This window comes from Macrosteles quadrilineatus, unplaced genomic scaffold (genome assembly GCF_028750875.1).
Source record: "Macrosteles quadrilineatus isolate MER2022 unplaced genomic scaffold, UCM_ALF_1.0 Scaffold_10__1_contigs__length_6754688, whole genome shotgun sequence".
In the NCBI taxonomy this organism is placed as follows: domain Eukaryota; kingdom Metazoa; phylum Arthropoda; class Insecta; order Hemiptera; family Cicadellidae; genus Macrosteles; species Macrosteles quadrilineatus.
In genome coordinates, this window is record NW_026542603.1 from 142,735 (window position 1) to 156,209 (window position 13,475).

The following is a 13,475-nucleotide window of genomic DNA, read 5'->3' on the forward strand; positions in this document are numbered from 1 at the left end:
ATTAATCGATTGCTTCATTCGATATATCGTTTGGTTAGTTCCCATGTAGCACAGATGGTTGGGCCAACGTTGGCCAACTGTGGGACAGTTGGTCGATGGTTGGTTGGAGCTTCCACAACCAACCAACCGTTGTCCAACTGTATATCTCGTAGTTGGGCCAACCAATATTTACAACTGTGGACCAACATTGGTTCATTGTTAATGAAATACATTAATATGCATTGCTGGGTATCATACATCAAGCCAACCGTTGTCCAACCGTTTTTCACTCCGTTGGACCAACAAAAGATACTTTTGTTGGACCAACAATGGTCCATAGTTGAGTTTACACGACTTTCATTCTCTGGGTCTAGCTTTCACAACATAATTATAATAAAATATCTGGTTTTACAATACCTTTATCAGTTCCAAAAGTTTCCAAAAGTTTTTGGAACTGATAAAGGTATTGTAAAACCAGATATTTTATATATTACAGTTCCGGCGCTACAACAATGAATTTTAATAATTTTAATAATGCAAATATTTTTTAAATTAATATTCTTTAACTTATTTGCAACAATTTAAGGGGAAAGAGTAATTAATCATATAACAGGCAATTAATAGCATTAACAATCTAACGGTAATTAATTAATCATTCAAATACCAGTATCCTCTCTAACTCCAAAAAAAAAAAAAAAAAAAAAAAAAAAAACTACTTATGATGCCTTAACAGATTAACAGAATCATATTATACTGTGTAGTATCAAAAATGTTTGAAGTATTGCGACCATTGCAACTGTCGGCTACTCTTTCACCACTTGAAAACTCTCTATATCAGCAATCACAGATAGCTCAGTGGTAAAGTAAGAGGCTCATAAGTCGAAGGACCCGGGTTCGAGACCCGTCTGGGCCAAAAAAATTTTGTTCTAGTTTTTTTTCAAAATTTGTTTTTATGAACTATTTAATCAATTTACTCAACTAATAATTATGCTTTTCGTACTAAATCTTTATTATTTTGTGTGAAATAAAACGGTTGGACAATGGTTGGCTGGAAAACAGTTTAAAGAGGTGACATTTCTACCGTTGGCCAACTGTGTGGCTCCACAATTTACCAACGTTGGCCCAACCATCTGTGCTACATGGGTTAGGTAAGGTTAACCTAACCTAACTAACCAAACGATATATCGAATGAAACAATCGAATGAGTGTAGGACGTCAAGTAAAGTGCAGCCGTTTGCTTGTTTATGGATATATTATTTTGATCAAATTTGGCAAATTTATTTATCTTATACTAAGCTATTAATATGTTACGAAAAATATACTTTATTAGTTCACTAGCAGCAAACCTAGATACTCGTTAACTTAGTTATAATGTTATTTAAATAGATTTAATTGGAAATCAATCCAGAAAAATGGAAATTCGCTTAGTCGGGAGGTTTTCTCTTTGCTGTGGCTGAGGCACTTTTAATCATTGTCGCCAGTAGCTTTCAAAAATTATATGTACTTTGCTATGGTTAAACTGTAGACAATTCCTTACTTAACTAAATGCTGTATTTTTGTGTGTGTGTTAATTGGTGACGCATAAATGTCTTTATTACTCGGTGTTTCACGAAGAAAAAACAAGAGCACCTTTGATAATGAAAATGTCAACCAGAATAAAGTGTTCAATGGTGAGTATTGAGTTGAGTATTTTAACTAGTGACTTCAATTGACTACACTATCCCCGTGCGTAGAACGGGCACACAGCAAGTAGAATACTAAATACGCTCCCATGTATATGTAATCTATGATGTTGATCAAACATTGTCAATATTAATCGCAATAAAAGTTTAAAACAATTTCATTTTAGTCTGCAGCCAGCCGCCAGCCTTCCAGCCAAAACAGCTGTTTGCGCAATGCAGAATGCAGACAAAAAAATGTAAACCTAAACGTAAACTTCTGTTCTGTTTACCAAGAAAAATCGAAGATTCTTTGCTTGCATAACCTCATTTAGTTTAGTTAACTTAGTTTGTTGTTCTTTCTTATCTTGATTTTTGAATCTCTCTTCAATGAATACAAACCCTTTTTGTATTCATTGCTCTTGATCTTTGATCATCTCAGTTCTCGATCCCAGTTACTGTAGTAACCTAACCTCCAAGCCCCTCAATCATTTTTGAATATTCCCAATGAAGAACCTTGTAATCTTGTATACAGTGATAATAGTTTAGTTAAAACAAATATGTCTAGCTTTGTTTTCATTTCGATGGACTAGCCTACAATTTAACTGCTGTTTATTGATTTATTTTTGTGTATTTATTGTGTATATGCTACACAATGTAAAAATTTTCAAGAGCAATAAATAAATAAATACATTTTGATCTTAGGCCTAGGCCTATTAAAATGTTTCATGGTGAAAACTCGCAGTCAAATTCTGGTTTTAACATCCTCTCAGTGAATTTTGGATTTCCTTATTTTCATGACAACTCGAAAAATGAAGAAGCATACAACATACCTTTTATAGAAATATACAGTCATGAAGAACTATTCTATGACAATTTCCTAAAACAGCACATGCAATTAAATATTCCATGCATTATTAAAAATGTTTCCTCAGAGTGGGAATGTAGATACTATTGGGTTAAAGATAACAAACCAAATTTTCACTACATTCTTGAGAAATATGGTAAGTAGTGTGTCGCCAACAAAAATAAAAGAACAAATAGAATTAGGACCTAATAGCCTTTTGTTTCACTTATGCATGTATTCTGTTCTATAAATATCTGTGTTTTTTATCTGTTTATTGTGCAAAATTGTTTTTAAATGTGTCTTAAGACATGGGCGTACCCAGATAGGGGCAGGGGGGGGGGCAGCTGACCCCTAAATTAGAAGCCAGATACGGTATAAAAAAATTGAGGGTAATCCAAGAACAATTTTATTAGGATATCTTTTGATGTATTTTATATCTGTCTCAGAGCATACATTAAATTGCTAAATTAAATACATAGATTAAATAGATAAAAGATAATAGATAGCCTAATAGAAAATATTAAGCATAGATTAAATTGTTAAATTTGTATGCTTTTTCTTCTTCTTTTCTGAGAAATGTAGGTACTTGAATTGTTAAATATTTTTATGTTAAATTAGAATAAGTTAACTTATCCCAATGTAGCCTAATATTATTTTGTTATATTTTTGAATGTCAGGTTAAGTGTAAGAAAGGGCCATGTAGCCCCCTAACTTTGCCTGAAAAAATAAACGATTTTCATTTCATTTCAATTTTACCCATTTTATTCAAAGACGTTTTTATTTCACCCATGAGATATGCAACTTATCAGTCTGGCGTACAGTGAATCCAGCTCCAGCATTTGCTATTTATTCTGAGAGTACTTGCAATATAAGTGTAAAACTCAGATTGAAAAGTGACTACGAAGCTTAATATCATAATATAGTTTTTTGAAAAATGATATAACCTAAAGTTAATCAATATTAAATCAAATTGAGTGACAAAGATTTTATGTTCTAAAAGAGGCTCAAAAGTGCAAAAAAACTGTGATTTTAGACCTTAAATTTCTACATTTTTCCGGGCGCGGACCCCCGGCCCTTCTTTGACCTGGCGGTAACCCATCCCGGTTGGTGGCTTGCTATGTGAGTCTTGCACACTTGCAATTTTTTACTTAGGCCGGCCCTGGTTGTCAATATGTAATTTAGCATTTGAAGATATTAAAACAGTCAGGAATATAGATCGTAACGGAAAACAAAAATATTGATATATCGAAAAATTTCATCGATAAAAATGAATGTTCCTTTTAAAACAGGAAAGTACCTTAAAAAGGTTTTATACAGATCCTTAACATTTGACAATTATATGAATAGTCACAGAGAAGTAGGGTACTTATGATACGGATGATACATTCATTGGTACACTTAAGTGGTGACTAGCACCAGTCGCTGGTGTCTTGAGCAAATTCTATTCGACGTCCTCTTTCACTCTCCTTTCCCCCATCACCATAAAGTACTAAGTAGTGGCAACAACAATGCTATGTGGCCATTGCCGATCGGGCTCTTCCTTGCCCGATACTAGTAGATTTCCGCCCCAACATACCAGGGCTAAAGGCCCGTTTTGCCAGAAGCGTCCCGTGCGTCTGACGCTCAGCGTCTATCGCTCCGCGTCTATCGCTGCCCACTGCTTTGCATTGTTTTAGGTTAGTCTATTTTGCCAGAAGCGTCTATCGCTACAGCCGCCAGCGTCTGTAACTGAGACGCTAGCGTCTGACGCGGACCACTGCTCCTGGAGCAGACGGAGACGCAGTCGCTAGCGATTATTACTGGAATAAGCACGTGAGTTGTTGACTTAACTTTTGTTTCCTTAAATAAGTTGTGTTTTCAAGTTTAGTTACATGGCATTAACAAAGTGTCCCAACTTTGTTAATGCCATCTTATTGATGCCATCTTCTTCACTATCTTCTTCAATAGTGAAGAAGATGAAAACCCGATTGAGGCCATTTCAGCACACGACTGTTAAGTCAATTGTTAATTGATTTTCAATTAACAATTTAAAATATCCCTCATCAGGCCTCTTTAAAAACATAGTACGCACTTCTTCCCTAGGTTTGCACAACATTTCTAATATCTCATCATCGTCTAATTCCTCAGCTAACAAATACTTTACTATTTGCTTTTTACAGGTCATTTTCAGAAACACTCCTTTTTCCACCAAAGTAAACCACTTACTGATCAAAAAATCGCAAGGAACAGACGCTTCTGGCAAAATGGGCCCGAGCGATAGACGCTGAGCGATTATCGCTCTAGCGATCATCGCTGAGCGTCGGACGCACCAGACGCTTCTGGCAAAACGGGCCTTAAAAGCGCACGGTTGTCCCATTAGATTGTATCCTCTGTATCTTACTTCACTGTGGAATAGTTGATTTCTTAGGTAAGTTTAGGCCTAAATTTAGGAGGAATCACTTATGGAAACTTAATTTCAAACCTATCTTGGCTTCGAACCAATGATTTAATTTTTATGTAGGCTATTCTGAGCTTGAAAAAACCCATGTTGAGTTAAGAGTAGGTATTAACCATAAACTCAATAAATTCCCAATAACACTAAAAACCTCATAGATAACTATGCAACAATGCATTCTAGCTGATTTGCAATGAAGTAGAAAAAACAGAGATACCTACCAACATACGAGTTTGTTTTGTAGTTACAAAGTTTCTTACATGCGCTTGTAATTTGGATTGCATTAAAAAAACAACATCCTGTATATCTAATCCATGGAGTCTGTATTTAAAGTAGATCAAGCTGTTAAAGAACATTTTGATTTTAAATTTAATGGCTCTAGATTCAACGGAACTTGATAAAAATACATCAATTTGTCCTAGGCAGTAACAAACTACACAGGGCATCATATCCATCCTGCACTTATTCCTCACATATGGAAAATCTAGGATAATTCATACAGATTAAGATCATCGATAAAATGATTTTAACTCCTTTATTGACTTTGTAAGCAGTGTAAGGTATATGGCCCGAATATCGCCCAGATTCCTAATAACGCCTATCTTATCTAGGATCTAGGTCTGCATAGTGGCATAGTGCTGCTGCCAAGCGGGGACCAATGGAAACATGTTTTCGTTCGTTCCAGTTCACGCTGTGTTTGTTTAATGGAGTGATTTATTTCCATTTATGTTTTGTGATTTTTTGAATATTTTTCACTCCAGTAAGTTATGAAACTACTCTTACATTAAGTATACTGTAGCTTATAAACTACTCGTGCTATCTTAACTCTATAACATCGTGGGATGGTGGAATGACTCCTTCATGGGCTTTGTAAGTAGTGTAATTTTATGATTATCAAAAAGGTTAAATTACATGTTGTTAAATAATTATGGCCCTTCATTCATTCTGACTGGATTATCAACATTTTGGCACTTACATAAGAAGGACCTGACGTTGCCAAAAAGCGCATAGGCTAATCCAGTCAGGATGAAACTGACCATACAGTAAAATCAGGTAACTTAATTTAACCTTCTTTATTTGTCAATTACTGGTCTGTAAACACCGTAAAATTGCCAGTGACATTGATCGCATTATTTTGTTTTAGGTGATGCACAAGTGCCAGTTGCTGATTGTAGTGACAAATATTACAATTCTCAAAAGAAGGAAGAACAAGTATTGAATACTTTTTTAGAATATTGGAAATCTTATGTTTGTAATAATTATTCTCCTGAACTGCCTTGCTATTATTTAAAAGTACGTTTACAATTGTTCATTTTTTGCAGGTGTTTTTATTAAAGTCGTAGCATGCTAAGGTTTGACTATCCATATTATCAATTGAACGATATTTTCTTAATTTAAATCTTCTTGCACAAAAGTTCATTGAAATTTCTGTTATATTTTGGAATGAACTAATTCACAATCCATTTGTAGGACTGGCATTTCATGAGAGAGTTTCCTGATGAAAAAATATACCAGGTTCCTTCTTTTTTTGCATCCGACTGGCTAAACGAGTATTTCTTGCAGAGACAAGATGTACACGATGATTACAGATTTGTTTACATGGGCCCAAAAGGATCTTGGTGAGTAGTTACCTATAGTAAGCGAACGACTTGTTTGCGCATGGCCCCTCTGCAGCCAGGAGGAGCCCCCACCACAGCCTATGGCGATCTGCTACTAGTCGCCCTAAAAATGTTGTCTATACTACTTCTCCTCCCAGTAGATGTGTAATACCTACACACGGCGCCTGTTGGTCTTACAATTTCCCTCGCTTTACTGTGGATGGTTTGCTCTTTTTTCTTTTTACAGGCGGTTGCCATGATATTAATCTATGTCTAACACTTTTTTAATCCACGGCTTAACAATCACTCAATAATTACTTAACTGCACTACTCAACTCCACAACACAGTCCAATAAACTGACAGTGAACCCGATAAAATACAATTCTCTTTTAAAATATAGTCCTGAAATAGGAATCCTTCTCTTTTCTAAGAACCATAGCCACAAAGCATCATCAACCATCTCATTTGAATGTTTTCGCAAGTAACCCAGTTCAGATAAATCCTTTTCAGTCTCGATTTGAGTTCTAGAGTCTATAAAAGTTTTTGATTACGACACCAGTCACTAACCATGCTTTTCCCCACGTTTAATTCATGACATATTTTGGTCTCAGATTCATCTTTTTCAATTCGTCCGATCGTGTTCAATTTTTGTTCCTCTGTCACCACATTACGTTGGCTTTTTGACACACTCATTTTTTCACTGAACAAGAGTGTACAACACAATAAACAACACTTGACGAAAAAACACGATGATTATACTGCACTAACCGCACGAAAAATATTCAACTACAGTGACTGTTAACAGATTTTACCTACTACATCAACTGAATAGTGAACCCAATAAAAATGTATGCAAACAGATTTTAAACCATGATAACGCTATATTAAGTATCAAAAACCTAAAGAAAATAACTTCAGTAGCGACACACTACTATGAAAGTTTCATTCACTATATGTTCCTTTGAGAAAAAATTGGCTACAGTCGTTCCATATAAATAGAATGTCTACTTCAGTATCCTTGTTCAAGGATTATTTAGTAGCCCTTGACCCTAAAAGAAACCGTCTGATTAATAATATTAATTTTGACTTTGGTTAATTTCTTCCAGGACACCATTTCACGCAGATGTATTTTCGTCCTTCAGTTGGTCTGTGAACATTTGTGGTAAGAAGCGTTGGGTTCTTTTTCCACCCGGCCAAGAAAAATGCCTAATGGATAACTTTGCGAGTTTAGTATATGATATTGATTCTCCTTCATTGCAAGATTCGTCAAAATACAAAGATTATCATAAGTTATCTCGCAAATATGAAATTATACAAGAAGCGGGCGATGCAATTTTTGTCCCATCTGGATGGCATCATCAGGTGTGGAATATGGTGAGTTGGTTGCATTAACCTCTTAAGATTCAGTGATTTGATTATGTCTAGTTTTATCAGTTTTACTTCATGTCATGAACACAAAATTCCCAAAATACTTTTAAACACGTTTTTGGTGGATACTAACACACTGTTATGGTAACTATTAGATTTTTTTTACATTTAACAATGGTTTGGAAAGAAATTGCAAAATTTTATATTTGGGGGATCCAAAATGGGAAAAACTCATTTTAACTTCATAAAACCCTGTCCCAATGCAGTAGCCTGATCATGGTGGTTTGTGAATTCATTTGAGTAGGCTCATAACCTATAAACTACGTTTGTACCAAACTTCATCAAAATGGGATGATTTTTACTCAAGTTATTATGCTAACAGACATATGTATATGAATTTGAAGGGATGGTGTTGAACCAAGTCAAATAGATCTATATTCTTTTTGGATAAAAAAATTGGCGACATGTGATCCATATCTAGATAGAACGTCTAGCAGTGTTGCCACACAGCTCCGGAAGATATCCGTCCTCACAAGCATAAAAATCCCGCTTTTTCCTCTCTAATCCGCGCACAATATGTTAAAAATACGTGCACAATCTGTGCACTCTGTAAATTAACCTGATTCTAATAATATAGTGCTAGAAAACCAGTTTTCCATTAATTTTTTCACCTATAACGAAATGTAACACTCAAAATATTTTAATATTGATTGATCAGATACAAAAAAAAATATTCAGTGAAAAAAAAACAATGCTATTGCATCAGACGAAAATTTAAAAATAACATATTCAATTCAATTAAACTAAACTTATAAACTAAACTTATTGTTCTGAACAAACTTTTCCAATCAGTTAAAAGTTTTAGAAATCAATAAAATGCAATATTATATCTCCTAAAATATGGGGTTAGAGGTATCAATAAATTAAGACAGGAGTTGTTGGTTTTTCTCTTATTTTTGAACTATACAAACAAACGAAGTTGGAAAAAAATGTACAAAAAACCACAAATAAAAAAAATATTACTTTTTGTTTTCAAACTAGCCTTAGCCTGATGGAAGATGTTACCTTTGAGAATGAAAGTGCATTATTGTATGTCAATTATTCTTTTCAAAACTAACCTAATACATAAATTGTAATAGTATTAAATATTAAAAAGTTGGTTAGTTTGTTTTGTTTCTGTTGGTTGGTACTTTGTTTTGTTTGCCTGTTTAGTGTTTGGTTAGGTTAGTAGTGTGGCCACAAACCAACGTCTAGAGGAAAATCAGTAGAACGGGTAGTAAAATATCCCTAGAAAACGATTAAATCTCTACAAGTGACAACCTAGAGACGTAGACGTAGAACTTAGAGAAGTAAAGGGAGTGAAGAGAACAATAAATGTACACAAAAAAACATCATCGATCATTCTTGAATGCACTATAATATAATCCTTATTTCATATAGGTACTCATAAAGTGCTTCTCTTGAGTCATTAAGTACAAAAGTCTCCCGATTTGCCGTTAAAATTCCCATTTTTTAAAAATACTTTACAATTGGGTGAAATCCGCGCAAAATCCGCTCACAAGCCTAATCCGCACAAAAATCCGCGCAGCCCCCCAAAATCCGTGCAAAAAGCGTAATTACGCGCAAAACGGCAACACGGATGTCTAGTCTACTTCAAAATCCAAAAGTTAATACTTCACCTGAAATGAAAGGATACAGGATATTATTGCTGAGTTGTTAAGATTTTACCACACTTTGAAGATTTCACTAAACCCCATACTACACTTTTTGCGATATATTTTGTGTATGCATCCATTGGATTGATATCTAACTTAACTGCTTGTAGGACTTAATTATTACCTTTTTCCAGGAAGACACAATTTCGATCAACCACAACTGGGTCAACGGATGTAATATTGACAAAATGTGGGCTTCTCTACGAGCGAACTTAGACGCTGTAAAGAAAGAAATATCCGACTGTCATGATATGGAAGGGTGGGAGCAACATTGTCAAGTGATGCTGAACGCTTCCTATGGACTTGATTTAAAACAATTTTGTCAGTTTTTACTATACATAGTCAACATACGAGTTCAACACTTAGAAAATAACGAGCAATTAACACTCTTCAATGGTTTTACACTGGACTATTATCATATGAAATTAGATATATTCCAAGCAAAAAATATTCTTGCTAAAATTCTGTGTGACACAGATTTTGTAAAATTGAAGCTTCCTGAAGAGAATGAAATCACAATGGCTATTGAAAGAATCGATAAAATTTTAGGTGATTGATGAGACAAATTGTCTTGTTACAGATTTATTATCGTAAACGATTGGCATACAAATTCCATGAATAAATATACCTTATACAAATTTATACCACATTATTTCTATTCCAACGTTATATTCAAATGCTTTAGAACAAGACAGACTTGTAGCAGTGGCCGCAGCACACAGGAGTAAAATCAGCTGATTTAGAGATGAAATACTATTATACTGTGACTGTGTTTATTGTTTTTAGGTGCTTTACTTCTGTAATGTACTGTACCAGTTGTGATTTTATGAATACTGTAAAGTACGTACACATAACAATAAAGTTATGCTATGTATAAAAAAATGGGAGTTTTCTTTGATATCTAACATTACAATACAGTGGCCTATGCTGCTATGCTAATGCTACTTCTCAACGTATATTGTCCATTACTGTTTGTGAACCTCGACTTAAATTTGAGCAAAATCTTACCTCAATATAATGAACATTGTTTCAACAAAATCCTCCCTTGATATATTGAACATTTATTTTGGTCCCTTCGCACTCCACCCAAATAAACATAAAACCAAAACACCAAAAACCAATACACACTTTTTACAATTTTTCCCGCAGTGCGGTCGCACCCCTTCCAAGTGACGACGGCTAGCTCTGGATAAATTTAACTACAGGTAGGTTAGTTTTTTTTAAACTGGATTCAACTTGAACATGGTAATCTAATGTCTTGTTGAAAATGTTAGTAGTTAGACATAGGTACCTTACACCTTCAAAATGAGCCAGCTAATGACAAGACTTTGGTCTTGTGAACTTTTCAACTGAATTATGTGAACAGAACAGACACACATACAGGGTGTTTATAAAAGAATGCCGGGATTTAAAATGGTAATTGCTTGGATACTATTCAAGGTAACTAAACGTTTTATACATCAAATTGAAGCTAAAATAACTAAGTTTTGTTTCCCGTGTAGCAAGGGAGGAGACTTTGGCCTTGGCATGCGCAAATCAGGTGCGGGGTGGTAGGCCGCTATTGCGACTCACACGCCTGATGACGCCAGTTGCCAGTGCAATGTTTACCGCACAACAGAAGGCACCGATTAATCTGTGGTTCACAGAGTTTATATCGATTGCTATATTAAACTAAATTTAAATCTACTTGATGATAAAGAAATTTGATGCTGGTTTAATGAGTTTCGTGGCACCATAGTGTTTTGAAAAGACATTTACCTGGCCGGCTAAAAACAAGCGATGACATAGTCGAACAAATCCGACAATTTTGCATCAGAAGCCCTAAAAAATTGATTGCCCGATGAAGTTAAACATTCCTAAATCAACACTTTTTGATGTTATCTGTGAAAGATAGAGTCTTTGTGCCTAAAAAGATTCAGTTGACATCAGATAATCCCACCGATCCGCCTAAGCGTATAGACTTAACCAGTTTTACTCTCATATAAGATTGATGAAAATCAGAACTTTATTAAATTATTCCAAATTGTAGCAAAGTATGAGAAAAAACTTTGTTCTCTTCCCTTCAATTTGACATTTAAATAATTTAATTATCTTGAATAGTCCCCAAGCAATGGCCGTTTCAAATCCCGACATTCTTTTATAAACACCCTGTATTTTAGTGGTACAGTAGGCTATTAAGATAATGCAATTTTAACTCTTTAAAAATGTTTCCTCTCATTCTGCTCTTATAACACACTTGGTCTAAGTGTATTTACATTAAATTTTTTATTTATATTTCATTTGAGAAGGCAATTAAAAAGCGTAAAATCTATATCCTCGCGATCTACCAGAATTGCTTCATTTAGTTTGAAAACAGGATTAGGAAACAGTAAATGAGCCATATTGTGGATAGAAAGAGGTGTTTTATTCAATTGTATAATAAAGTAAATATGACTAGAAAAGTAATACTACATGATACAAAATATATCAAGATAATAGAGTCTTGATTGAAGAAGTGTGTAGTGTATGTCTATAGTTTAATTACAATATTATCAGACTCAGGGCTTGTTATTAACTTTTAAAATCAACCAATGTTTATTTAAACTAAATAAAAGACACTTGAGGTACTACAAGTATTCAGTGTGTAATAAAAGAAAAGTGATATAAATAATGGATTTCACTTGCTCCCTGATACTGTACTAGTACCTTCAAAAATAAGCTAATTATTTTTGACTTACTAGACTGCTAGCTATAAAATATTACATCCATAAATCAGTATAGCTATATTGCAGCACTAGCCTTTAAAACGAGGATTTATATCCTAAAAATATTTCCAATGAAAACATTTTTGTAAAAATTAAGTGTAAGAACAATATGTTTGACACCTCAAATGTTGAAATCAACTTAAATACTTAGAGAGATGAGTCAACAAACAACAATTGGTGATATGTTCAATGGGCGGCTTTGGCTGGTACTTATTAGTACTTTTGCCCTTTACCGCTTGAAAGTTGCTGCTTTCCTTGTTGGCAGACTAAACAATGGTAATACCCACCAACTACAAAGAAACAAGTAAAAAATTGAACCGAAATACAACAAACATTTTTTTACAATTAGGTCGTTAACAGCTACCGTACCTCATTCTAATGCAACAAGCCCTTATGGTCATATACAATGTCTTTTTGGTAACCCTACCACTTGGGTTAAAAATTCTAGATTTATCCTAAAAATTATAGTAATATAATATTTAATACAATATAATTCTAGACACTACTTTTCACTGAGATTGTAAAACTCATTCTACAAACGTTTGAAAAATTACTTATTCATTAAAGAGACTAATAGTCAAGTCTTTTAAGTTTCAGCGAGTTACTAGTCTCGTATTGGACCGTTTCACATAAAATTCACAAATTTTAATCTCCTTATGACTTATCTAGTAGGACAAACTTAAGATAGCTTTAAGTGTAAATAATTTTATATTTAAATCCTAAATATCTTCTACTGCTTAGTTTGTCAAGGCAAAATGTTTAATAATGTTGAGATTGTAGCACAACGGATTGAGTTATCAAATAATTAAATAACTTACGTCATCAATCCATAAATTGCTGTGGAGTACGCGTTTCAACCATCAGGTCATCCTCAGCTCCACTGTCACTAGGTTGAATTTGCTTCTATGTTGCATTATAGCAACAGCGTCGATATATTAAATAAATAGTCCAAACATATTTTACATTTATCACACATACACGACACGTACGAAACATTTAGATAACAAATACTGTGTAACACCGTGCGCACGGCTGGACGGGCTCAGGTTTGCGGCTACACTGACTTGGTGGTCGGTATCCTTAGGATACCGACCACCACGTCAGTGTAGCCGCAAACCTGAGCCCGTCCAG

At 34.4% G+C, this 13,475-nt stretch overlaps 1 protein-coding gene across 1 annotated transcript; it reads left to right on the forward strand.

Annotated features, from left to right (window-relative positions):
• Positions 1-1,986: 1,986 nt before the first annotated feature.
• LOC129004654 (2-oxoglutarate and iron-dependent oxygenase JMJD4-like) lies at positions 1,987-10,436 on the forward strand. The gene is made up of 5 exons (XM_054433205.1): positions 1,987-2,641; positions 6,063-6,211; positions 6,389-6,537; positions 7,624-7,891; positions 9,735-10,436. Exons 1-5 carry the CDS (start codon positions 2,359-2,361, stop codon positions 10,155-10,157), a joined length of 1,272 nt encoding a protein of 423 aa, XP_054289180.1. The 5' UTR covers positions 1,987-2,358; the 3' UTR covers positions 10,158-10,436.
• The last annotated feature ends 3,039 nt before the right edge of the window (positions 10,437-13,475 follow it).

Coding starts and splice junctions, on each gene's coding strand:
- LOC129004654 (XM_054433205.1), top strand. CDS start 2,359: ATGTTTCATGGTGAAAACTCGCAGTCAAATTCTGGTTTTAACATCCTC. Junction 2,642..6,062: donor CTACATTCTTGAGAAATATG/GTAAGTAGTGTG, acceptor ATTTTGTTTTAG/GTGATGCACAAGTGCCAGTT. Junction 6,212..6,388: donor TGCCTTGCTATTATTTAAAA/GTACGTTTACAA, acceptor ATCCATTTGTAG/GACTGGCATTTCATGAGAGA.